The following is a 27741-nucleotide window of genomic DNA, read 5'->3' as shown; positions in this document are numbered from 1 at the left end:
TTTTTTATCATTTCTTCAGGAAATCCGACTCATTGATTATGAGAAAATGGTGGATCATAGAGGAATACGGGTAGTGGCATTTGGACAGTGGGCAGGTGTGGCAGGTAGGTATCCAGGGCTGTTATATCACTCACTGTCTAAATTTGCCTGGGAAGTAACTGTGTTTTCTCTTTTCTGTGGCAAGGGGATGGGAGTGTTCATTTCCACCAATAAAAATAAACATGGGAGGTGTGAGTAAGGATGATGAATATCAGGGGAATAAAAGGAGACACTACATTTATTACAAAGATAAAGAAAAGGAACAGAGAGAAGGACAACATCTATGGGTAGGTTTGGAATTTTTCTGTTTGGGAGCTGGAAAGAGAGGTCAGTTTGGTGATGAGAAATTTGAAGAATGGAAGAAAGGGTGAAATGAGAGAGGTAAGATGTGGAGATAGGAACCAATGGAGGAGCAGTTTAGCAAGGATAAGAGGTGGAATTTGGGGGAAATTAACACTTGATTTTTGTCCCTGCTATTACTTTGAACCATCTTTAGTTGAGAAACACTACATGTTATAACTTTGTATCAGATTAGACTACTTGAAGGTCTGTGATTGTCAGAATAAGTGGAAAATTTGTAAGGTACAGAATACAAAACACTATCAACCACCATGACATCAGTGACAGTTCTTGAGCACCCAGCATTCCACCTAGCAACTTGCAGTGTTGTAGTCACACGTTCTGGGAAACAAACTCACTCAGAAGGACAATGCAGATAGTGGAGTGCAGTTTATTACACTGGTGGGCCCAAGGCAGAGTCTCCTCTTAGCCAAGGACCCTGACCAAGTTTTCTGAAAATCTTATATACCTTAAGTGTACATGCCCAAACCCACCTCCCCAAATTCCCTGAAACTAGTCTGAACAAAGGAAAAGAAAGATACAGTCAAAGTTAACCCGTGATTCATATGCCTTAAGCCTAGGAAGTTAACAGTGGACAATTATCAATAGGCCTGTGGTCATAACCCAATAAGCATAATAGAATGTATGATTCTATTCGGTTACACAGATAATTAGGGTATTCTTTTAGGCAACAGAGAGTCTAGGTATGAGCCCTGGGGCTCTTCCTTCTGGGGGGACTGGCTTTCCAGTTGGTATGTCGTTTCCATAGATACTGGGCATCTAGCTCCAAGCCCACAGTCTGGCCCAAGATGGAGTCCTGCTTTCAAGATGGAGCCTGTTCTGTCTGTTTCATCCTTCATTCCCCCCTTCTTGATGCTCTTAACTCATAGTATGAGCATCGTTCATAGGGATATATTGCACCCTGACTCTCCGACCTCCAATTTGGGAGAACAGCATCAACCTTTGGGTCATAATACATTGTAAAATAAAGGATCCACAAAGCAGACCTATCAAGGCAACTATAACAATGGTAAATATAGTTTTCCACCAATCACCCTTCACCCAAGATAGGACTGAAGTCCAAAAAGGAAGATTATCATCAGATGTAACTTTTACCTGACCTTTCATGTCATCTAGGGTGGCTGACATATAGCCAGATAAATCAGGAATATATACACAACATTCAACTTTCAACTTTAATCATAGCACAGGTCCCTCTTTGTATTGAAACTATGGTTAGTCTCAGGGTGATACCAGCAAGTCCTTGTAACAGCAGTTGATTGTAGAGCTTCATCTCTTTTTCATCTTTAAGATGATCTTGGTTTCACGGGGGTCCTCTCGGCGTCCTCCAGGTCTGCGTGGTATGCTCTGTCCACCCTCATGTGGTGGATCCCGGGAGTGACACCTGCAACTTTCTCTGCAGTCGGGCTGGTTAGAACAACAGTATACGGACCTTTCTTGTACAAACTTAGTTCCCTGATTTATTACCTTATCCAGTTCCATCTGCTGTGAAGTCTCATCTCCCCTTACCTGAGGCAAATTTGTTGACACCTGTTGTATTATGGGAGGGGACGCCCCATACACAATTTTGTGTGGAGAAGAGCCATGGGACCGTGGGGCCATCCTGAGTCTGAGCAGAGCCGTCAGAAACAAGCCCGCCCAGGAACAGTCAGTCCCTAAGATCCACTTGGAGAGTGTCTCTTTAAGTGTCCTGTTGGTTCCTTCCACCATCCCAGAACTCCAGGGCCTATATGCTGTATGTAATTTCCACTTGATGCTTAAAGTTTTGCTTACTTGTTATACTAAATCAGCTACGAAGGCCGGGTCGTTGTCCGATCCAATGCTGGTGGGAAATCCAAATCTGGGAACTATCTCCCTAAGCAGGCACCAGGCTACTTTTGATGCTCTTTCAGTCCAGGTAGGAAAATCTTCTACCCATCCCGAGAACGTACATACTATGGCCAGCAGGTGATGGTAGTGTCGGTGAGGTTTCATTTCAGTGAAGTCCACTTCCAGGTGTTCCAAGGGCAGCCTTTCAGCTGAATCCCTGGAGGTTTCTGTCTGTGCCGAGAGGCGGCTTTGACCTGTGAGCAGGCAGTGCAGTTCTGAGATTTTGTCCTGCATAGGGAAGAGAGGCAGGGAACCGAGAAATATTTTCAAGTTAGCTCTTCCAGTTTATCATGGCCTAGATGGGTCGCTTGGTGTGTTTGGCTTACCAGAGTGGGTGCCAGCTCCTCCGGTACCAATAATTAGCCACTTGGCGATTCCCGCCACCCCTTTTCAGGCTTGATGGCCCCCTTCTGCTTTGGCTAGTTGGTTTTGGGCTTCAGTGTATTTTGGGGAGTCTAGCCTTAGCTCAGGTAGCTCCGCCAATATGAGAGCTTTAATAGGGGCTTCATTTGTCACCCTTAAGGCCTCGGCTGCTTGTTTAGCGGTCTTATCTGCCAGTCTGTTCCCTGAGCCTGGGGGGTAGCCTCATTTTGACGTCCTCAGCAGTGTATGACTGCAACCCTTTCTGGTTCCCAGGCAGCATCTAATAGGGTCTAAGTTCTTCCTTATTTTCAATATCATTTTCACTAACTATCAAAGGCCTCTCTCCTCATACAGAGCCCTGTAGTGTGGCAGAAGCATGCCTGGAGTCTGTGCAAATGTTTGTCTTCTTACCTTTTGACAGCTGGAGGGCCTGGATTAAAGCATATAGTTCGGCCCATTGAGTGGACCAGTGTGAGGGCAGAGAGCTAGCCTCAACGATGGTTTCATCTATGACTACTGCGTATCCCAACAGTATATTGGGATCATATAAGGAAATAAGGACAGTAAATCATTGTCCTTATTTCACCAGGCTGGTGCCATTGGTGTACAGGACCAAATCTGGATCCGGGGTTGGCTGGTCTCTCAAGTCAGGTCTGCTGGCATATTTCCTTGCAATCATGTGAGGGCCCACCTTGTCCCACAAGAAAGACAGTGGCCAGATTCAGGGCCTGAGAAGGCTCAGTAGTAACATGGAGGTTCTCACATAACAGTCTCTGGTATTGAGTAATCCGGGCTTTTGACAGACATTTATGGGGGTCCCCTCGCAGGAGAGTGTTGACCTCATGCGGGACTTTTATGAACAAATCTTGACCCAGAGTCAGCTTGGCTGCCTCCCAGACCAGTAAAGCAACTGCAGCAACTTCCCATAAGCATCCCAGCCATCCAGTGGCAACACTGTCCAGCTGATTAGAGATAAGTCACGGGTCTGTCCCATGTCCCCATAATCTGGGACAACACTCCCGTAGTCACCTTGTCATTTTTGGTCACATAAAGAGTAAACGGCCTAGCAAGGTCTGGCAGACCCAAGGTGGGTGCTGACATAATTGTACTGGGTTTGAGTTCTGTTACCCGTGGGACTTGTTTTGCAAGCCTAGGGGGGTTGTCTTCTGCCCAGACCTCAGGGAATTGTTGAGTTAACTCTCTCTCTTGACTGTTTAGCCCATCCGGTTTCCTTGCCGGGAGATTGTGCAACCTCCATTCATCTTGAGGGGTTACTGAGAGGAAGGGTATATAGGTGTTTGAGCCCGCTGGGACAGTGTGTCTTTCGTGGGGGGAAAGGTCACTTGTGCCTCCAGTTTAGACAGCAAGTCTCTTCCTAACAAAGGTACTGGGCATTCGGGGATGTATAAAAATTCATGAGTCACTTGGTGTCCCCCCATCTGACATTTTCAGGGTAGGCTAGAGACAAAAGGGCTGCATTTATCACCATCTGAGGCCCAGCTGCCTCTGGCTGGGTCTATTGGTGTATAAAGTCTACAGGCCTCGAACAGTCTTTCCCAGAACTCAGGGTGATTCGCTTTCCTTTGAATCACTTCGGAGGGTTTTGCGATACTCATAGCTTTTCAGGCCCCCCTGGAGACCTTGTACAGTAGTCACCCGGTCTCTCTCCAGGTGGCCCTCCCTTCCTCTGTGTCACAGCCCCAGTCAGGCCCCTCATGGCGGGGGGGGGTGGGGGGGGTGGCTGATTCTCCAGCCGCTGCGGGTTTGCAGTGCCCCCAGGTGCCATTTCTCTGAACCATTTTCTGGCCTCAGTTAGGATCCTGTGTCTTCCCTCAGTGTGAAAAGGGAGACTAGCATTTGGATTATGTCATCCCATGTAGGGCAGTGGCTTTAAAAAATAGTCTCCATTAGCCTCATCATGGCCTTTAGCTCCCCCGAGTACGGTGGAGCATGTCTCTGCCAGTTTAATGTATCCGTAGAGGAAAATGGCTGGTAATAACAGGCTACAGGGGCTGATGGTGGTGCCCCACGCGTCCTGACCTGGAGGCAGCTGTAGCTCTCTGAGGGGCATCTGTAGTGGGGTTCTTTCCCCCTGTTCCTTGGCAGAGCGCAGCCTCTGTCTAATTGCTGTTTTCTTCCCCCTTCCCATCAGTACTCACCAGAAGAGGTGAATACAATCTAGGAGGTCCAGCTGAGGTAGAATTCTGGGGGCGTTGACCAGAGGTCTCCATTGCTGGGATTGGAGCCTGCCAAAATGGTGGCTCTACAAACTCCAGGAGAGCTGGTGGAAGAGCAGTGGCTGCTGCAGAAACTTCACTTGGCCCTGGATGGGGCATTAAGGCGGCCCCCGGTCCTGGTGGAGCCCTGGGAGGCAGGCGCATCATTATCCAGTATGGGGGAGGGGTCAGGTCATCCCCGTCCAAATCCTGTAGAATTTCCTTTTTTATCATCAGTCCATTTTTGTGCCTCTAATATTTTTCCTTCTTTCTGAATACAGAACCTTGTCCAAGTAGGAGGGTCTTGGGCTAACCCTAGCCATGAGTCAATATATGGATATTGATCCAGGTGTCCTGGCTCTCCTGTGACCCCTGTAGAGATTGCTTCCACTATTTTTAAGTTCATGGTGTTCTCTGGTGGCCATCCTGCTCCCAAAAGGGGTCATTCAACCTCACAGAGTATGTGGAGGTGGTTAGGCTTCATGTTCACCCCATTGCTACTGCTGTTACTGCTAAGTCACTTCAGTCGTGTCCAACTCTGTGCGACCCCATCCCTGGGATTCTCCAGGCAAGAACACTGGAGTGGGTTGCCATTTCCTTCTCCAATGCATAAAAGTGAAAAGTGAAAGTGAAGTCGCTCAGTCATGTCTGACTCTTCGCGACCCCATGGACTGCAGCCTACCAGGCTCCTCCGTCCGTGGGATTTTCCAGGCAAGAGTACTGGAGTGGGGTGCCATTGCCTTCTCTGAAAGCATGCACAAGGTACCCCATTATTAAACTGGTTTGCAAAACAAGTAAATGTAGTTCATGCTACAACACTGTATGCTTGCATATATCTACATGGTAAATGGCATGTTATTTATTTATTTTTATTATTTATTTTTAATTACTATGGGGAAAAAAGAGAATGCAGGATTCATACATGTTACAACATGAATAAACATTAAAACCATCTTTAGCGAAAACAATCCATATAGAAAAGGCCACCCAGATCCCATATTCACCATGTCTGCTTTAAATTCATCAAGTATGTCCAAATAACTGAACATCTCAGTAACACTCTACAAAAAAAGCGGGGGGGGGGAGTGGGGATGAGGAAAAGGATGGGAAGAAAAGATATATTCATATACCTGAACAATTGCTGAAAGGGAACTGGGGCTGTGGATTACATTATAATGTAGAAACCATATGATTTCCTGATTTGGAGGTTATGTGCTGGTTCTGCAAGAGAATGCACCCATTTGGGTAAAAACACATAGAGTATTTTAGATGATGTGGCAAATGCCAGCACTTTTTCCCATTGCTAGGAGTTTTCTGTGCATTTTAAATTACCGGAAAGTAAATTATGTTTCAAAACAACCATGTCAATACCATAAAAGAAAATCAGATTAGATAGGCATGAAACTTTCTCATAGAGGCCAGGACTTACCCAGACGAAGTTCAAGGGAAGCTGTGATGCTCACCGCCCTTGAAGGAGTCCACATGGGATGAAGAAGTACTGTGGGAAGTCTATTAGTAACCACCATGTCTTGAGTCCTCCGGATGACCCAAACTCATGTCCACTCGTGTCCACCCAAATCCCTGCTTTAAAATTTTAATCTTGCACTCCAATACAGTTGCCTTAGATTCATTTCCCCCATCTTGCTTACCTTCTCAGACCTTCTTCTACTTTTCCTTTTTGTTCTGTCTACGAAGTTCTCAGTACCCTGTGTACTTCTGATATTTCCACTCAATGACACGTCAATTGCCATTCTGCCTCTTTCCTAATTGGGGTGAGAAGAGCCTTACCTGCCAGATCCCAGTGGGAGAAGGGGGATCGGTGTGTCTTCACTGCCGGTCAGCACAACCGAACCAGAACACCACGTGGTCCAAGACTGTTTCTCCCTTAACTTTTAAAGTTCATTTTGCTTTGGTGGGCTTGATCAAGTGCGGATGAAAATACAGTTGGGTTAAATATCCCACCTCCCAGGCCGTCTCCAGAAAAGCCAATTCATGCTCACTTATGTATCCCCCTTCTAGCCTGACAGTTCTGAGGGAGTCAAGAATTTCATAGCAGATGGGACACCTCCTTGGGGAGGGCAGAATACGAGCACACAAAAACCAAGTTTCTTCTCCTAAAAATCCCCTGGCAATGCTTGGTAATAATTTTCCCCAAGATGGCATGGACCCCCCCTCCTAAATGACCTTCACAAACTTCCTTCCTAAGCCCTAACACAATCGTCAACCTGTGTACCAAGCAATCATTGCCACCTGCCTATTCCAGGCTCCTGTGGGTCTGTGCCCCTTCTAGTCCCTCCCAGGGGGGTGATCAGGCCCCCTCTTCCACCCTACCGGGTGGGTTCCTCCTCACCTGAGCGCTCAGTTCCCCTGCTGCCGTCCACTACCTGCTAACGTGAAAGGCCCAGGCATTGAGAAGCAGAATCCTTCCAGAAGGGCGAGGTGCCTTCCCCCCTCTAGAAGATTCCAGCTGCAAGGCCTCGGAGTAGTCCCAAATGGGACTTATCTCCTCAAAGTGAGGAGTTTCCCAGCCAATGCACCAAATGTTGTAGCCACGCGTTCTGGGAAACAGGCTCACTCAGAAGGACAATGCAGATAGCGGAGTACAGTTTATTACACCCGCGGGCCCAAGGCAGAGTCTCCTCTTAGCCAAGGACCCCGACCAAGTTCTGAAAACCTTATATACCCTAAGTGTATGTGCCCAAACCCACCTCCCCAAATTCCCCAGAACAGAGGAAAAGAAAGATACAATCAAAGTTAACCCGTGATTCATATGCCTTAAGCATAGGAAGTTAACAGCAGAGAATTATCAATAGGCCTGTGGTCATACTCCAATAAGCATAATAGGATGTATGATTCTATCCGGTTACACAGATAATTAGGGTATTCTTTTAGGCAACAGAGAGTCTAGGTATGAGCCCTGGGGCTCTTCCACCCAGGGGGCCTGGTTTTCCAGTTGGTATGCCGTTTCCACAGATACTGGGCATAGAGCTCCAAGTCCACAGTCTGGCCCAAGATGGAGTCCTGCTTTCAAGATGGAGCCTGTTCTGTCTGTTTCCTCCTTCAGCAGAACAGAATAAACATTCCTTTCAGGTTATTTGGAACATCTACCTAGATGGGCCATGTGCTGGGTCACAAAACAATCCTCAATAAATTTGAAAGTTTAAAAACCACAGAGTATGTGCTCTGACTATAATAAAATTGACTTTGGTATTATAATGCAAAGATATCTAGAAAATTTCCAATATCTGGAAGATAAACCATGTTTTTTAAAAAATAATCCATGAGTGCCAAAGACCTCACAGGAAAAATTAGGAAATATTTTTAATTGAATGAAGAATTAAAACAGCACACCAAAATTTGTTGAATGCGGGTAAAGTGGTGTTTAGAAGAAAATTTATAGCATTTAATGCTTTTATTAGAAAAAAAGAAAGCAAAAACTAAAAGCTGGTTATTTTTATCAATAAATTTTATAATCTTCCAGTTAGATAAATTTTTAAGAAAAGAGACAGAGAAGCCACATTTTTTAAAAAGCAGTATTAGGAATACAACAGGAATTATCACTATCTACGTCACAGATATTAACAGGATAAGGGAATATTATGGATAGGCCAATAAATAGAACAATGTTGACAAAATAGACAAATCCTTGCAAGACACAACTCAAGAAGAAATAAAATTCTTGAATATCAATGTACAAAATAAATTATAGGAATTTGTCAAGAGAAGCAAATTATTATTTGTAAAGAGTTATTTATAGTACCTTCATTTGTAATAGCCCAGGCAATCAGCAGAGGAATGGATAAATAAATTGCAGTATAGCCATAGAATGGAACACTCCTCAGCAATAAAAAGAAGCAAACGTCTTATATACACAAAGCATGCATGAATCTCAAAAGCATTATTCTGAGTAGGAGCAGACAAACAAAAGAAGAATAAATATTTAAAATTTCATTTGTGTGCAACTACAGAAGAAACTACGCTACACAGACAGAAATAGAGTCAGTTGTTTGGAACCCAAGCTTGGGGAGGGTTGACTGGGGTGATAGGCGTAGCCTATATCTTAATTATGTTGGTGGTCATATGGATGTGTACATTTGTTAGCAGTTAACAAAGTATAGACTTTAAATAGGTGTGATCTATAATATATAAATTATTCCTTCAAAGTAAACATCAGAAAAAAGATCAAAGAAAATTTGTCAGGGATATGGAGAGGGAAAGTTCTCTTCTGAGAAAGAAGAATGGGAGAATGGATGCTGAGGCCCTCACTACGGGCATGCTAAGTTTTTGCTATTTGAAGGACATCCAAAATGAGAAATCCATGAGGTGGTTGACTGGGTCTTGAAATAAAATAAAATATCTGTGTTAGAGATACAGACTTATAGTCATCATCATACAGAGAATACCTGAAATTTAGGAATGAATGAGTTTAGCTAAGAAAAAAAAATGTAGAGATTGAAGAGAAGAGAGCCTGGAACAGAATCCTGGGGGTGAGAGTTTTAAGCAAAGGGCAGGGGTCACTAATATACAAAGAATAACATGCAAAGAGGAGCATGCAGAAATTTAGAGTGACAGTATGTTCAAGCCAGGCACGCTGAGGGAAGAGAGTTCCAACAAAAAGAAGCTCTACAATCTGCCTGCAGTGCAAGAGACCCCAGTATGATTCCTCGGTCTGGAAGTTCCCCTGGAGAGGGGATAGGCTACACACTCCAGTATTCTTAGGCTTCCCTGGTGGCTCAGATGGTAAATAATCTTCCTGCAATGCGGGAAACCTGGGTTTGATCCCTGGGTTGGGAAGATCCCCTGGAGAAGGGAAAGGCTACCCACTCCAGTATTCTAGCCTGGAGAATCCCCATGGACAGAGGAGCCTGGCTGGGTACAGTCTATGGGGTCACAAAGAGTCAGATACAACTGAGTGGCTAAGTAAACATTGCCAAATGCTTCTGACAAGTAAGTCAAGGTCTGCAAAGTGTCCACCAAGTTTAGCTGTGGAGGTCACTGGAATAGCTGAGGGTGGGAGGAGGGGCCATAAGGTCAATGGTGACTTTGTTTTCACAAGTCCATTTGTTTTTGGTACCCGAGAAATGGAGGTGTGTTTAAATGTTAAGAATTAACCAATAGAGAGGGTTAGAAAGAGGACTTAATTCCAGAGTAAATTCCTGAGTGAGACAGGAAGGATGGGATCTGGAGCAAAGGTGGAGAGATTAGCCTTAGAGAAGAAGAGGCACACTCCTTCCATTTTAGCAGGATTGGAAGTGGAGGGGACAGGAGCGGGGTGCAGCAGGGTTAATACTTTTGATGGCAGAAATTTGAGGGAATGGATAGATAACTTCCAGGACCCCTTCCAAACCTGAGATGCTGTGGTCCGTGCTTCCTCAGAGCATGGAGCAGGTTGGAGGACTGGCGGAAAGAAGAGTTTCCACTGCTCCTAACTAACGGTCTTTCTGTCGGTCTGATTCTGCAACAGGGATGATCAACATTCTTCATGGGATGGGTTTAAGGCTCCTTGCTTTGGGACATCACACACCTTTTATGGTGAGATGTTTATTGTGTCTAATTTTTTTTAAAAACATATCACATTTTAAATATAGAAACGTGTCCTGAGTGGTCAACTAATGTGAACCGTATGCTTGCTTGCAGCACATTGGCATGGCTCATAACTACAGGAACAGTGGTCAGGCAGTGCAAGCTGTCCGCGATGCTGGCTATGAAATATCTCTGGGTTTGATGCCGAAGTCAATAGGGCCCTTAACATTTGTGTTCACAGGGACTGGTAACGTATCTAAGGTAAATTCCAACTGTCGTCTTTTCATAAAGCAGTCTGGAACTTGGGCATTAACCTGAAGGATGTGGGCATTTTGTTGACCTTTCAGAATCTTTCTTTTCCATGACTGGGCATTCTATTCTTGGTACTTTTCTTACCTATGAACTTTTCCTGTAGTGAAGAACAGTACTGGTCCAAACTTACTCTCTTTGCTTTTAGTTGATTCCAAGCTGTCAGAGGCTTTGAATGCTTTTTCTTTTCTTTTTAGACAGATAACTCTTTGCAATGAAAGGTTCTGTTCTTAGGGTGCTCTATTTTACCTCCATCACTGAGATGTCCCCAAATTTAGAAGTAACCCCAAGATGAGATGCTAAGAAGCTTAATTCAAGACTAGAATAAGTCTCATAGCTATAATTATGTAATAATTAATAAGTCTTACAAACTATAACTATAGTTATAAGTCTTATAATTAATAAGGCTAGAACTGCTATTTTCTTCCTTCTGGGTTAGTTTTGAGAATGAATTTGTGATCCCCTAGAGAAACTTATAATTGTAAAATAGATCTTTCTTCCATGAGACTATTTTACAAAGAGGACATTGCTATAGTATACTGTGAGATAGTCATGTGATTTTTTTTTTTTTTTTTTGGTAGGAAATATAGTTTCCCCACTTCAAATAATTTCTGCAATGGAGCAAAAGTTAAATAGGAATATTTTTATTGTACTCTCAATTCTAAACACTTTTGTGTCTGTGCTGAATAACTTTAAGTAAAAAAATTAAAGTCCTTTCCAAAGTGCATGGGTGCATGCTCAGTCACTTCAGTTGTGTCCAGCTCTTTGGGAGCCAATGGACCGTAGCCCGTCAGGCTTCTCTGTCCATGGGATTCTCCAGGCAGGAATACTGGAGTGAGTTGCTTCCAGTTGCCTCCTCCTGGTGATCTCCCCGACCCAGGGAGCAAGCCCACATCTCCTGCATCTCCTGTATTGCAGGTGTTTTCTTTGACCCAGCGAGCCCCCTGGGAAGCCCCCTCTCCAGTGAGTGGTATTTAAATGGTTTGCAGGCTGTATGCAAGAAGCTCATCCATACCTTCATGCTATGGTCCCAGTTGCTGGGCAGGGCAGATAGAGCTATGTAATTGTGGGGAAAGTGAGTTGGAATCTTTTGAGGAAATGAGGGAAACATATTGGCTCTTTTCCGATTGATTTTTAAATGTTCACTCACGCATTATTTACAGGGAGCCCAAGAAATCTTCAATGAATTACCTTGTGAGTATGTGGAGCCACATGAATTAAAAGAAGTTTCCCAAAGCGGAGGTAAGGAGTGGGTAGGGGAGAGTGACTGTATGTAACCTTTATTGTTTTTTAACAGTTTGTGCATTATATTTGATCATCATAAGCCTATATCACTTGTGACCCACTTTACTAATTTCTTTCTCCTCTGCAAGACCTGAGAAAAGTGTACGGGACAGTGTTAAGTCGCCACCATCATCTTGTCAGGAAAACAGATGGTGTATATGACCCTGTAGAGTATGACAAATACCCCGAGCGCTACATTAGCCGTTTTAACACTGATGTGAGTATCAGACCTAGCTTTTGAGTTACTTGCTCATGATACACTATAGTTAGGCTGTTTTTAAGGCGAGAAATTGTGAATGTGTACCTTGGTTTTCAGTTCCCCGTGCTGATTTGTTGTGAGTCCTTTGGGCATTATGAGTTGTTCTTAGGAATTGTTGGCTTTTAGTGATGTTTGGAGTGGCCTTTGCCTGGTAGCTTTGTGGCTTCTGTGGGTGCACCCTTTGCTTCACTGACTCTGTTTCTACTTGAGGTCTCCACATGCCTCATAGCTCTAAACCACTTCCTGTGGGTTACTGTTTTCTGTATTTACTGTGAGTTAGCACTTGGACAAAGCACAATGTGGATGAGTTTTGATTTCAACATTGGTCCATCATTTCTATGACCACAAGTTGCAGTCATAATCTCGGCCAGCCATCTTGAAATACAAGCCTTTGATTACTGGGGATCATCGTACAGTCTCCACTGTACAAAAGTTACTTCCAATTGACATCCTTCTGATGGGGACACAATGATCTCATCTTGTAAAAAGGATAATAATATATGTGTGTTCTGTAATCATTGGTCATGCAATCGTCCTCCTCAAAATCAGCCAACAAAAGGCATGCACCTATTGTGGAAAGGCAGGTTTTAAATAATTTTAAATGTTTGAACAAATATAGCATTTTTAGATTTTGGTATGAAATTCAGTGTTATAACATGTGTAGAGCATGTTATAGAAGAAGGACCTTTACCTGTACCTTGAGAATGCTTGAGATGCTTGAGAAACCGGAATTATAAAAACTAGCTTCAAATTGAAAAATTTTGAACCTAGTACATTTCCGTCCCTTCTCTTTTCCCCAATCACAGAAGTATTGGTGATTGGATGCATCCTAAAACTTATAATGACCTAGTTATCATGTATGCATGCATGTAGCACATTTGTCCATGTAGCTTACAGATGTTATCTGATTTAATCTTCACAGCATTCCTTTGAGGAATGGGGTACGTATTATCCCCATCTGGCAGGTAAGGAAAACAGAACCCAGGGAAGTTGAGGTAGCATGCTTTAGATCATAATCTACTAGAGGCTGAGCTGGAAATAGAACCCTTGGTCGCTTAAATTTCTATTTCTCTTTTATCGGCTATGCAGTATATTGTACAACACCACTATTGAGTATATTTATGTTCATATGTTTTTCTATAATGAGGTAGTTCTCCACCAAAATCTGGGTGGGTATTTATTGCTTTTGCTTCAAAATGTAGCCACTGACTTGGCAAATAACAGAGTCAGTTAGAGGTAATGTTAAATTGTTTCTCGTGAATTTTACTGATAGTTCTCTTTCAACACACTGCACTGAATAGGGCTATTTCCTATCTTGTTGAACTTGGAATTTCCTTTCCAGATTGCACCATATACAACTTGTTTAATTAACGGGATCTACTGGGAACAAAACACCCCTCGTCTACTGACCCGCCAAGATGCTCAGAGCCTCCTGGCTCCAGGCAAGTCCCCAGTTGCTGGTGTTGAAGGCTGCCCTGCATTGCCACACAAGTAAGGACTTCAGCAGTGACAGCAGTGTTCGCAGCAGGCCCGCTGGGAGAGTGTCACACACAGGGATCCAAATAGCACAGCACTTGGCTGTTAGTAACTGGTTGTCTGCCTTACCTCACTTAATGTCCTGGCAATATTTGACAGTTAACCTTCTCTCTCTCTCTTTTATTTTAAATTGAAGTATAGTGATTTGCAGTGTTGTTAGTTTCAAGTGTATAGCAAAGTGATTCAGTTATACATATGTATAAAGCAACATCCCCAACGTCAGAAAAAGTGTTCTGGACTTAACTGTGTTAAGTGATCACTGGACTCTGTGATAAAATATAACAAGGTTTCTTTTTTTTTCTTTCTGCTCTAGGCAGCCAGTTTATTTTTTATTGAAGTATAGTTGATTTACAATGCCACATTAGTTTCAGGTGTAAGCACAGTAATTCAGTTACACACACACACACACACACACACACATATATATATTCTATTTAAGAATCTTTTTCATTATAGGTTATAATAAGATACTAAATACAGCTCCCTGTGCTATACAGTAGGTCCTTTTTTAAAAAGTTATTCTATATATAGCAGTGTGTATCTGTTAATCACAAACTCCTAATTTATCCCTCCCTCACCTGCTGTGCCCATTGGTAACCCTAAACTTGTTTTCTATGTCTATAAGTCTATTTCCTTCCCTCCTTCTTGAAATTCTCTTCTCTTAACTTCTATGAATCTACAGGTAGCTCAGAATTAAACTCCTAAGAGAGGTCTGTACTTGCTTCCCCATTCCCATCTCTCTTCAGTTTGTTACTGTTTTTTTCCCTGAAATTCTTTTATGATTTTAAATTTTCTTGTATTTATGATTTTTCCTGCCTTACTAGAACTTGATCTCCTTAACGATAAGGGCCCTATTTGTCTTGACCACAGATATCCAGTATGTTGTCTGACATATAAAGTTCATTCAAATAATTGCTAACGTTGAATAAATTAAGTAACCAATACATATTTGTGGAACACCTGGTCTTCCTGCACTGTGCTAAGCTGAGTAATAAAGAAAAAATATGATTGTTACCTTCATGCATGTAGCTGGCATCAGGTAAATGCCACGGAAATGCTGGGAGCAATCAACATCAGAGGTGTTTAGAAGAAAGTGGGAGGAGGTGTGGGCTTGGCAGTCTTTAGAGAGGAGTAAGAACAAGGATTTCAAGTCACAGGGTTGGTGTTTGATAAATATGGAAACACCAAAGCACAAGTTAAGACAGTGAGTAGGATAGTCTAGCCCTAGGATAGGGTTTATATGGGCAGTTGGAAACTGGAGATTGGGCAGGAAAATTGTAGTCAACCTCTAAAGGATTTCTAATCCTGGGCTGAAATTTTTGTTCATAATTTCAGAGATTTCCATGTATTAATATGTAAAGTTATACACTACTAAGCAAGGTGGAGGTAGTGCAATTGAAAATTTTAAGTTGTTCAAAGTTAACTAAGTAGTTTAGCTTTAGGCTGTTGTCAGTGATTTCTCTAGGAAAGCTTTTTAAAAAAATCTTTTTATTGAATATAGTTGATCTGCCTGCAATGCAGGAGACAGGAGACATGGGTTCTATCCCTGGGTCGAGAAAATCCCCTGGAGGAGGAAATGGCAGCCCACTCCAGTATTTTTGCCTGGAAAAAAAAAATTGCAGGGACAGAGAAGCCTGGCGGGCCTCAGTCCATGGGGTTGCAAAGAGTCAGCTATGACTGAGTGACTAAGCATAGCTGATTTACAATGTTGTTTTAGCATCAGGGATACAGCAAGTGAACCAGTTATATGATACATATGTGTGCGTAAGTGCTAAGTCACCTCAGTCTTGTCCGACTCTTTGTGACTCCATGGACTATAGCCCGCCAGGCTCCTCTGCCCATGGGGTTCTCCAGGAATACTGGAGTGGGCTGCCATGCCCTCCTCGAGGGGGATCTTCCTGACCCAGGGATTGGACCCACGTCTCCTGTGGCTCCTGCATTGCAGGCAGGTTCTCTGTTGCTGAGCCACCAAGGAAGCCCACATGTATCTATATCCACTCATTTTTAGGTTCTTTTCCCTGTAGGCCGTTACAGAGTAATAAGTAGAGTTCCCAAGGTACAATCGGTCCTTACTAATTATCTATTTTATATAGCAGTGTTTATAGGGAAGGGATTTTTCCTTTTTGTTTCATCTCTTCTCGTTTCCTGTCTTCCTCTTCCTCTTTTTCTTTTTGCTTGTGGTGACTAAAACTCCCATCAGGAAGATTCTCTGTATCCCAGAAGATCTGTTTCCTGAACAATGAGCCATAGGAAAAAGAGCTAAGAGCCTAGGAAATATTTGCCATCTACTTTAAAAAATTTCCAAGCACTTTTCATTTTTATTCATTTTTAATTCTGTTGGAAACTCCAGAGATCCATGCTCTCATCTAGGTATTGATGTTATTTACAGACTTGTGGCAATATGCGACATTTCAGCTGACACGGGAGGATCCATTGAGTTTATGACTGAGTATACGACCATAGAGCGTCCCTTCTGCATGTATGATGCAGATCAGCATATTATTCATGACAGGTGAGTTTGCTACAGCTGTTAGATGGGGAGAGATACATAGTACTATACCATTTACTTCCTTTGACATGCTACTCTAAAATACCCACACTGAGTGACTGAGCGCCACAGCAATGCAAATTTCCAAAGATATGCTCAAATATATTAAAAAATTTGGTAGAAAAACCACATACAAATTTGAGCGCTTAAATGCACACACACGTATATATGTACTGCATTTCAAAATGGGTACCTGAAGAAGGGAAAGGTTTTATTTGAAAAGTCTTGTTTATTTTCTTATATACTATGGCACAAAATTACAAATGTATAATAGAGCAGACATCTGGAAAAGTTAGAACTTACACATAAATTTTGTCCATCTGAATGATATGTGTTGCTTCTCCTAGTGTGGAAGGCTCTGGGATTCTGATGTGTTCCATTGACAATTTGCCAGCACAGCTTCCAATTGAATCTACAGAATACTTTGGGGACATGCTTTACCCTTATGTTGAAGAAATGGTAAGTGAACTGGTAACATCAGCAACACCTCTGTGGCTTTAAGTAGAACTTTGGAGTGATCTTATGAACGTTCTGGTCTTCTGTATCTAAGAAATCTGTTGTAAAATGAAAGGCCAACCCTTCCCCAAAGCACTTACTGACACTCTTATTTCACCCATTCTGCTTACTTGTTTCATGGGAAATGTTTTTATGTTACTGTCTTCATGCTTCATTACAATTGCATTTGCCTATCATGCATACTTTATTAAGAATGTTCCTGACATTGGAGGCGAGGTTTACGTTATTTCCACTTTTCTTCTGCTTCCTAGATCAGTTCATATTGGGGTGTTCTTACTGGACTGTAACGGGATGTGTATGTGTGTATGTGTGTGTGTGCTCAGTCGCTCAGTTGTGTCCGACCCCATGGATTGTAGCCCACCAGGGTCTTCTGTCCATGGGATTTTCCTGGCAAGAGCACTGGGGTGGGTTGCCATTTTCTGCTCCAGGGGATCTTCCTGACCCAGGGATTGAAGCCACGTCTCCTGCATCTCCTGCATTGGCAGGAGGATTCTTTACCACTGCACCACGGATCTGAAAAATCAGAAATGGAAAATTTTGTTGGAGTTTAATCATTAATGCTTAGTTAAAATGACAGCTTATGTTCTAGTCATGTATCATTCACTGTGATCAGTGATTGTTGAAATACTGGGTTTATCTAATTTTTTAAAAAGAATTTGCCTTTATTATTTATTTATTGCACTCTGCTGGGTCTTAGTTGTGGCATGTAGGATATTTAACTGCAGGCGTGTGGGATCTAGTTCTCCGAGCAGGGATCGAATCTGTGGCCCCTGTGTTGGGAGCACAAAATCTTAGTCATTGGACTACCAGGAAGTCCCAGTATTATGTTACCTAAATTCCACTTTCTCTGTCAGAAAAAGGCTTTCTTGTTTCATTATTTATCCTAAACATTCACACCCATCATGCTTTATTTCTGTTGCTAATGGTTGTCTGCCTCTGGCAAAGTTCTAAAGGTCTGAAGAGTGGCCCTTGTCCTTTTCATCCAGAGTTTCACCCGGGAGCTCTCATACTAAGATGGGGCAGTAGGTAATGTGTCCTGAATAAGTGCAGCTTCTAGTCTGTCTTCTTTTCTTTCACTTACTCTTCTGTTTTGATCCTTTATTTTCCTCCTGGAATGTATCAGCAGGGAAATATAACAGGCTTTAGAAAATGCAGGTAGCAGGTATTGTTATGGTTGGAAACAATATTATACAGCACTTACTATGTTCTAGACAGGGCTCAGATTACATTTATTTGTTTATTTGGCTGCATCAGGTCTTGGTTGCATCATGGGGATCTTTTGTTGTGGTGCACTCAGCTCTTGAGCGCCCAGGCTCAGCAGTTGCAGCACATGAGCTGTCTAGCTGCAGCTCAAGGGCCTAGCGGCTGTGTGGCATCTGAGGTCTTAGTTCCCCAACTAAAGATGGAACCCACATCCTCTGTATTGCAAGGTGGACTCTTAACCACTGGGCCACCAGGGAAGTCCCCAAATTGCTTTATATATTTTAATTTTTAAATACTCATGATCACCCTCTCAGGTAGGTACCATTATCAACCTATTTTACTGATTAGGAAACTGAGGCACACAAAGAAATGAAGGCTGAGAAGGGTTGCTGACGCATCTGGTACTGGACCTGCGGTGTGTCTGGAATTGGCGCTGAGGGGTTAAAGTAGCCTGAGAAAGGACAGTACCAATGTCAAATTTTACTGGAGACATCAACTTGCTTTATGGTCTTGAGCCAGGCACTCACTTGCTTTCTGCACCTCGGATGTTTTACCTATAAAATGATAATATGTTATCTTAATATGTAATAAATATGTAATCTTTTAAAAATATATAATCTTAAAAAATTTTTTTTAATTTATTTGCTGTTATTACTTTGATTTTTTGGCTCTTTGTTGCTGCATGCCAGCTTTCTCTAGTTGTAGTGAGCGGGGGCTACTCTCTAGTTGCAGTGCTCACGTTTCTCACTGTAGTGGCTTCTCGTTGCAGAGCACAGGCTCCAGGGCACGTGGGCTTCTCTAGATGTGGCGCTTGGGCTTAGTTGCTCTGTGGCATGTGGAGTCTTCCCTGACCAGGGGCTAAACCCTCGTCTTCCTCATTGGCAGGAGGATTCTTAACCACTAGGCCACTAGGGAAGTCCTGATAATACATAATCTTAATGGTCCCTCCAGTTCTAACATTCTGTAACTGTAAATGTCTAAGTGGCTAGAAGGCACATATATATTTTAAAAGTAATAATAAATTTACCTAGATGTTTACTGTTTGCAGTGATGCTCATTCATTTCCCTCTGGGATCATCTCCCTGAAGAATCAATAACTTTCGTGAGCCCTTTACCTGAATTTTTTATTTCAGATTTTCTCTTTTTCAGTTCTAAAATTTCTGTTTGTTTCTTTTTTTTTTTCTCCTGAGAATTTCTTTTGATTTATTGTGAGTGTAGTTTCCCTTATCACATGGAGCAGAGTTACAAAAGCTACTCTACAGTCTACTTCTTATTTCCAAAATTCTGGGTAAACTTCAGCTTGAAATATAGTGATTGTGTTTTCCCCTGAGAATGAGTCCAGTCGTAGTTTTCTGATTTTCTTAAGCTGAATAATTTTGAAGTATATCCACTTCATCATGGATACAGTGAAGACTCATGCTGTGGAAATTCCGGATTGTTACATTTCTCTTTAAAGTATTGATTTTGTTTGGTTTATTTGGCTTTTTTTTTTAAAGCAGGCAATTAATAAGGCTAAACTTAAACTGAAAACTCTGTCTCACCTGAGGCAGGTATCTCAAGTAAAAGTTCAGCTTTTTCATCTTTTCTGGTCTGCTTGGAGTCTGACCTGCACACGCTCAGTCCTTCCAGACTCGGGCCAGAGCTTACATGGAAGCTGGTCTTCACTTTTACCTGAGTCTGTCATTTTTGGCATTTCCCGCTCACACTCTGGAGCAGGCTGTGGTGCCCAGAGTTTCGTTCCTATTTCCTTAGATCAGAAAGTCAGTAAGCTTGCTGCCTGTTTCTACTTCTTCACAGCACAAGGCCCCTTCTCAGGGCAATACCAAAAGGACAGCACAATTTCAGCACTGATTAGTTCTGAGTTTTGACACTCTCCCCAAACCGCCTGCTCTTCATTCTCTGAAACTGCCATGTAGTTAGTTTTGTTTGTATTTTGTCCAGCGTTTATAGCTGTGATGTATAGAAGGGATAGTTAGCACTTCATCCCTACCTGAAAAAGAACCCCCTCAGTCATAAAGCATTGATTAGATCAGCTTGACTCCAGCAGTCTTGGAGTAGCTAGAAGAGCTGTTGCTGAGCCTTTGGCTTTCTTTCCTTTTTTTTTTTTTTTAAATATAATTTTGTCTATTTATTTATTTTTGGCCATGCTGGGTCTTTGTTGCTGTGAGGGCTTTTCTCTAGCTGCAGCGAGCAGGGGCTCCTCTTTACTGCAGTGTGGAGGCTCTTATTGCGGTGGCTTCTCTCATGAAGCGTGCATTTGAGGGCACGTGGGTTCAATAGTTGCTCTTCCCTGGCTCTAGAGCACCGGCTCAATAACCATGGTGCATCGGCTCAGTTGCTCCACGGCATGTGAGATCTTCCCAGACCAGTGATCGAACCTGTGTCTTTTGTATTGGCAGGCGATTTCTCTACCACTGAGCCCCCAGGCAAGCCCTGAGCCTTTGACTTTAATTCATCTTTTTGAATCCTTCAAGTATGCATTTCAGTGAAATGCTTACCTTATAAGGCCAAATTATGGAAAATGTAGCATACTAACTTGCCTTTGTGAAAGGATTTGTTATTTCTTGAAATGTCATTTTGTTTGGCTGCTCTGACACCATTTACCATCTGAGAAGTTGCTACTAGCCATTTTCAATTCACAAATGATCATGCTTCAAAATTTCAATTACAAGTTTATTTTTATTGGACCTTAGAACACAGTTTTTCATTGTCCTTAGTCAAAATTGCCTTTCATTGAGCACAGTTGATCTCATACAGATGTTAGGAGAAAAATAAGCCAATTCAATGAAGTTCTTGGTAAAGTGTGTTTGAGAGTTAGCCCATGTAACTGATGAGGGTGACATAAAATTTGAATGAAATTTTCTTTTTCTCTTTGGGCTGCACCCACGGCATGTTAGGTCCTAGTTTCCTGAACTCAGACCCTTTTCATTGGGAGCATGGAGTTGTAGCCACTGGACCACTGGGGAAGTCCTTAAATAAAATAAATTTTATTAAAGAACAAGTGAATTTTTTTACATTATATGATAGTATACAATATTAAAGTGTCACAGATGAATGATACTTAAATATACAACATGATAGATTATCACAAAGACATGCAGGTGAACACTACAAGGTGAAAACTAGAATAAGGTTAACATCCCAGAAATCCCCTGTAACTCTCCCAGCACTATCCCCACTCTCCTTCCTAAAGGGACCTACTGTCTTGACTTATAACTGTGGATTAGCTGTGCCTTTTATGGGAAAATTTTATTTTATGAACATATTAATCAGAGTTTAAAAACACTTCTGATACATCCAATGAACTTCTTGGGTCTGTTTAATGTTCTTTGTTTTACTTTTTCTTGGTTTTCAGTCAGTTCTTATTACTTAATATGCCTGTTTATTTTTGATTGAATGTTCATTATAGTTTATATAAATCTTAGAGATGATTTGAGGCTCTGGATGTTGTGTGTGTGCATGTGTGTGTTTGTGTATGTGTGTGTGTATCAGAGAAGATTTCCTTTGTTTCTGGCAAGGTGGCTAGGAGAAAATCATCTCCATTCAGTTAAGAATAGAAGTGATTCCAAAGCTGAGCCTTGGTCCTTTGGAGAACTACATTTTTCAGTTGACCTTTTATTTAGAATATAGTCTTTCAGAATCCCAAATGGAAATCTGGCCTTTATTAGGATCCCCTTCAGCTGAACTTAAACTCCAGTGTTTGTTTGTTTTTTCCCTGTGGTCAGCCACAAGCTCTTCTCAGATTCTCTCTGCTCAGCATCCCAGCCACTGCTTCTACATTGGCAACTACATTTGAGAAAAGTGCTTAGATTTGTTGACACAGGCAACTTCTGTAAATGTTAACACCTTCTTCCTTTTATTTTTTTTTATTTTTTATTTTTTTTAAATATTATTTTATTAGTTGGAGGCCAATCACTTCACAACATTTCAGTGGGTTTTGTCATACATTGACATGAATCAGCCATATAGTTACACGTATTCCCCATCCCGATCGCCCCTCCCACCTCCATCTCCACCCGACTCCTCAGGGTCTTCCCAGTGCACCAGGCCTGAGCACTTGACTCATGCATCCCACCTGGGCTGGTGGTCTGTTTCACCATAGATAATATACATGCTGTTCTTTCAAAACATCCCACCCTCACGTTCTCCCCCAGAGTTCAAAAGTCTGCTCTGTACTTCTGTGTCTCTTTTTCTGTTTTGCATATAGGGTTATCGCTACCATCTATCTAAATCCCATATATATGTGTTAGTATACTGTAATGTTCTTTATCTTTCTGGCTTACTTCACTCTGTATAATGGGCTCCAGTTTCATCCATCTCATTAGAACTGATTCAAATGAATTCTTTTTAACGGCTGAGTAATATTCCATGGTGTATATGTACCACAGCTTCCTTATCCATTCATCTGCTGATGGGCATCTGGGTTGCTTCCATGTCCTGGCTATTATAAACAGTGCTGTGATGAACATTGGGGTGCACGTGTCTCTTTCAGATCTGGATTCCTCAGTGTGTATGCCCAGAAGTGGTATTGCTGGGTCATATGGCAGTTCTATTTCCAGTTTTTTAAGACATCTCCACACTGTTTTCCATAGTGGCTGTACTAGTTTGCATTCCCACCAACAGTGTAAGAGGGTTCCTTTTTCTCCACACCCTCTCCAGCATTTATTGCTTGTAGACTTTTGGATAGCAGCCATCCTGACTGGCATGTAATGGTACCTCATTGTGGTTTTGATTTGCATTTCTCTGATGATGAGTGATGTTGAGCATCTTTTCATGTGTTTGTTAGCCATCTCTATGTCTTCTTTGGAGAAATGTCTGTTTAGTTCTTTGGCCCATTTTTTGATTGGGTCGTTTATTTTTCTGGAATTGAGCTTCAGGAGTTGCTTGTATATTTTTGAGATTAATCCTTTGTCTGTTTCCTCATTTGTTATTATTTTCTCCCAATCTGAGGGCTGTCTTTTCACCTTACTTATAGTTTCCTTTGTTGTGCAAAAGCTTTTAATTTTCATTAGGTCCCATTTGTTTATTTTTGCTTTTATTTCCAATATTCTGGGAGGTGGGTCATAGAAGATCTTGCTGTGATTTATGTCGGAGAGTGTTTTGCCTATGTTCTCCTCTAGGAGTTTTATAGTTTCTGGTCTTACATTTAGATCTTTAATCCATTTTGAGTTTATTTTTGTGTATGGTGTTAGGAAGTGTTCTAGTTTCATTCTTTTACAAGTGGTTGACCAGTTTTCCCAGCACCACTTGTTAAAGAGATTGTCTTTTTTCCATTGTATATCCTTGCCTCCTTTGTCAAAGATGAGGTGTCCATAGGTTCGTGGATTTATCTCTGGGCTTTCTATTCTGTTCCATTGATCTATATTTCTGTCTTTGTGCCAGTACCATACTGTCTTGATGACTGTGGCTTTGTAGTAGAGTCTGAAGTCAGGCAGGTTGATTCCTCCAGTTCCATTCTTCTTTCTCAAGATTACTTTGGCTATTCGAGGTTTTTTGTATTTCCATACAAATTGTGAAATTATTTGTTCTAGTTCTGTGAAAAATACCGTTGGTAGCTTGATAGGGATTGCATTGAATCTATAGATTGCTTTGGGTAGAATAGCCATTTTGACAATATTGATTCTTCCAATCCATGAACACGGTATGTTTCTCCATCTGTTTGTGTCCTCTTTGAAACTCTCGCTGTTTGCAGATGACATGATCCTCTACATAGAAAACCCTAAAGACTCTTCCAGAAAATTACTAGAGCTAATTAATGAATATAGTAAAGTTGCAGGATATAAAATTAACACACAGAAATTCCTTGCATTCCTATACACTAACAATGAAAAAACAGAAAGAGAAATTAAGGAAACAATACCATTCACCATTGCAACAAAAAGAATAAAATACTTAGGAGTATATCTACCTAAAGAAACAAAAGACCTATACATAGAAAACTATAAAACACTGATGAAAGAAACCTTCTTCCTTTTATATGTCACCGCTGCTTAAGCTGCTTCAGTCATATCTGACTCTTTGCAACCCCTTGGTTGCCCTGCCAGGCTACTCTGTCCATGGGATTCTCCAGGCAAGAATGCTGGAGTGGGTAGCCATTTCTTTCTCTGGGAGATTGGTCTTCCAAACAGGGTGGTGGGATTGTCTTGGAGGCATCAGTCTCAGCACTGGACATATGTAAAAACTGATGACTGTCTCTATGTAGTCTTGGTAATATGTGTACCTGCTTGCCACTAAAAAATTAAGTATATTATTTTTGTTCTTTTGATAACAGTATGTAGCTATATTTAAAGTACCTTGGATATATGTGGGGTTTAGTTTCAGACCACTGCAATAAAATGAATATCACAATAAAATGAGTAACACAAATTTTTTGGTATCCCAGTGCATATATAAGTTATGTTTAAACTATAGTCTATTAAGTGTGCAATAACCTTAAGTCTAAAGATGATGTACATACCTTAATTAAGAAATATGGTGTTATATATCAACTATGTGTGTGTATTAAGTTGCCTTAGTTGTATCCGATTCTTTGCGACCCCATGGACTGTAGCCCACCAGGCTTCTCTGTCCATGGAATTCTCCAGGTAAGAGTACTGAAATGGGTTGCCATGCCCTCCTCCAGAAGATCTTTCTGACCCAGAGATCGAACATGCATCTCCTGCATTTCAGGCAGATTCTTTACCACTGAGCCACCAGGGAAGCCCGTATCAACTATAGTTCAATTTTAAAAAAGAAGAAGAATAGTGCTAAAATATGTTAACCATCATCTGAGCCTTCAGTGAGTCATAATCTTTTTTGCAATAGTAATGTCAAAGATTACTGATCACAGATCAGCATAACAAAAGTAAAAATAATGAAAAATTTTGAAATATTGTGAGAATTACCAAAATGTGAGACAGAGACACAGAGTGAACAAATCCGTTGAAAAAAAGGCACCAGTAGACTTTCTCAATACAGAGTTGCCATAAATCTTCAGTAAAAAAAAAAAAAAATCAGTATCTGTAAAGCACAGTAAATTGAACCACAATAAAACAAGGTATACCTGTATATGCACTTTCCTGTTTCCCTGTGATTTTCCTTTTTGACGTGACAGCCCCTATAGCATTGCAGGACATAGGATATCCTTTTGAACCAATATGGAAGTTTTGAATTCAATAGATATTTATTGTCTATTGGAACAAGGCAGATATCTCAATGAAGAGAATTAAAACACAGCTGCTGACCTATAGATGCATGAGGTCCAGGAAGGGGATAAGACATGTGTGCAATTCTACCATAAAATGGAATGTGATAGTCACAGGAAGATGCTAATGATGTCATGGAGGGAGAGGATCTGTCCAGTTGAGGACGTCAGGAAAGGTGACAGTCCATCTGGCTCTTGATAGATGTCTAGGATCTGTTCATCTGCGTGGAAGTGGGAGGCATACTGTGCGATGTAGATGAGGGAGCAAAGGTGGGAGCAAATTAAACATAAGGTTTCTGTGCGCTGTCAGATCAGATGGAATTAAGGTAAATATATTGGTTCCATGTTAAAAGGGGTCTTAACCCTGGGATAAGTAGCTTGAAATTAATTTAGAAAAGGGTGATGAGCCTCAAAGAAGTTATATGTGAAAGTGACAAGACCTACCATATGCTTCAGGAGACTGTGCTTGCAGTTTTGTATTGGATAATTCTAGCAAGGGAGACAGTTAAATGTGGTAATTCAGCAGCCTTTTTAAAAATTAATTTATTTGACTGTCTCGGGTCTTAGTTATGACACAAGGGATCTCGATCTTTGTTGCAGCATGCAGGATCTTTAGTTGTGGCAGGCGAACTGTTAGTTGTGGCTTGTGGGATCTAGTTCCCTGAGCAGGGATTGAACCCAGGCCCTCTGTATTGGGAGAGGGGAGTCTTAGTCATTGGACAACCAGGGAAGTCTCTGAGCAACCTTTTATCATTGTTTTATATTTGCCTCTCTTTAGGTGGACTCATGACAATTATTAGTTTTCTTGGGGAGAAAAATGCTCTGAATTTTCAATAATGACTGCATGTATCCACTAATATATTTATTGAATATTTGCCATCTTACAATGTAGTAGCCTTACAGCAAGATGCCAAGTGCAGTTCCTACTTTCCAGGTCTATTTGAGGGAAGGTTTTGATAAGTTTCCCTTGTGGCTCAGCTGGTAAAAAATCCACCTGTAATGCGGGAGACCTGGGTTCAATCCCTAAGTTGGGAAGATCCCCTGGAGAAGGGAAAGGCTACCCACTCCAGTATTCTGGGCTGGAGAATTCCATGGACTGTATTGTCCGTGGGGTCGCAAAGAGGTGGACACGACTGAGCGACTTTCACTTTGATAAAGGCTTCACAGAAAAGGCAGTTCTTCAGCTTCATCTCAGAGAACAAAGAGAAGGAGTCGGAAGCAGAGGAGTAACATGTGAGGTGGCTACCTGGTGTGGCCAAGAGGCAGGTGAGGACGTGATGTGGGTACCCAGCTCCAGGCTGTTCACAGGATTGAAGTGTTGGGTGTGAGGCCAAGGCGGGGGTTGAGGCAGGAGAGGCAGAGCCAGACTATAGAGGGAACTTGAGACTAACTCGAAGGCAATGGAAATCTACTGAATTATTTTAAACAGGCACAGGAGCCTGTTTAAACACAAATAATCAGATTTGTGTTTCAGACTGGAGATCAATGGAGGGAAGAGATGTGGGAGGCAGTTCCCATGGTCCCAGTAAGGCCTACACAAGGCTATAGAATTAAAGAGCAGAGAGAGAGAATGAAAAGATACATAGGAGTTAAGTGATTTAACCATATACTGAGTGAGATATGAGCTCATTTTATCATCTATTAATGGCTCTTGCCTTGTTGACAGGGTTGGTAGGTGGAGGAAGTACTCCAAAGGCAGCTGGGAGAAGGCGGCAGTGGCAAGACCCCAGGTGTCAATTTCATCATTTCCCCTAAGAATGCCTGGCTTGTAAATATGTATACCTGTCTTTTTTTTTTTTAATGATGTTATCCCAGGAATAGCGAGCCTAGGTATCTGATGTTTTAGATACAGGAAAATAGTTTTGTATTTATTTTAATACAGTAAATAAATACTGTTCTGCCAGCATCTGGTAGGCACATTTAACACTTCCTTAGTTGGGTGAGTGCTGTAGGGTCTTGATTGTCTCATTGGCTTTAAGGCCCCACCCATCAGAAGCAACCACACTTATCTTGATCTTTGGCGTCTATTCAAAGGTTGGATGCCTTGGGGGAAATGAGGACTGGAATGCTGGGGTGTCAGTTTGAGGTGTGGCTTTTGTTGTTGGCCATGGACTCATTCTTGTGAGATAATGGGAAGGGTATGAAGGATTTTTTGAGTCTACTGCGTCAAGTCGTTTTCCTTGACACTTCTGAAATGCTGGTGTATCTATATATGGTACCAATGCCGACCTGAGGGAGACTCCCTATGGTAGCATACCCTATTTTCTACTGCTAATAGAACCTTTGGGATGGGATGGAGGTCCTCAGAGTGACGACTATGGTGATATAGCTTATGGTGATATTTGCCAGCATGCCCAGCATGACACAGGCTTCCTCGGTGTCTCAGAGGTTAAAGAATCTACCTGAAGTGCAGGAGACGCAGGAGATGTGGGTTTGATCCCTGGGTCAGAAAGATTCCCTGGAGAATGAAATGGCGACCCACTCCAGTATTCTTGCCTGAAAACTCCCATGGATGGAGGAATCTGGCGGGTTA

At 41.9% G+C, this 27741-nt stretch overlaps 1 protein-coding gene across 1 annotated transcript in view; it reads left to right on the top strand.

The window, feature by feature from the left end:
* Positions 1-27741, top strand: part of AASS (aminoadipate-semialdehyde synthase) — a 76183-nt gene that overhangs the window by 15178 nt on the left and 33264 nt on the right. The window contains exons 4-11 of the mRNA XM_065938704.1: positions 20-104; positions 10312-10379; positions 10485-10631; positions 11843-11921; positions 12053-12180; positions 13565-13713; positions 16148-16270; positions 16654-16765. Of these exons, the coding sequence (XP_065794776.1) occupies positions 20-104; positions 10312-10379; positions 10485-10631; positions 11843-11921; positions 12053-12180; positions 13565-13713; positions 16148-16270; positions 16654-16765 (891 nt within the window). The remainder of the gene's footprint in view (positions 1-19; positions 105-10311; positions 10380-10484; positions 10632-11842; positions 11922-12052; positions 12181-13564; positions 13714-16147; positions 16271-16653; positions 16766-27741) is intronic.

The sequence above is a fragment of the Muntiacus reevesi genome, chromosome 6 (assembly GCF_963930625.1).
Source record: "Muntiacus reevesi chromosome 6, mMunRee1.1, whole genome shotgun sequence".
Lineage (NCBI taxonomy): Eukaryota > Metazoa > Chordata > Mammalia > Artiodactyla > Cervidae > Muntiacus > Muntiacus reevesi.
The sequence above is the reverse complement of the archived record's forward strand: the minus strand, read 5'-3'. Positions and strand labels throughout refer to the sequence as shown.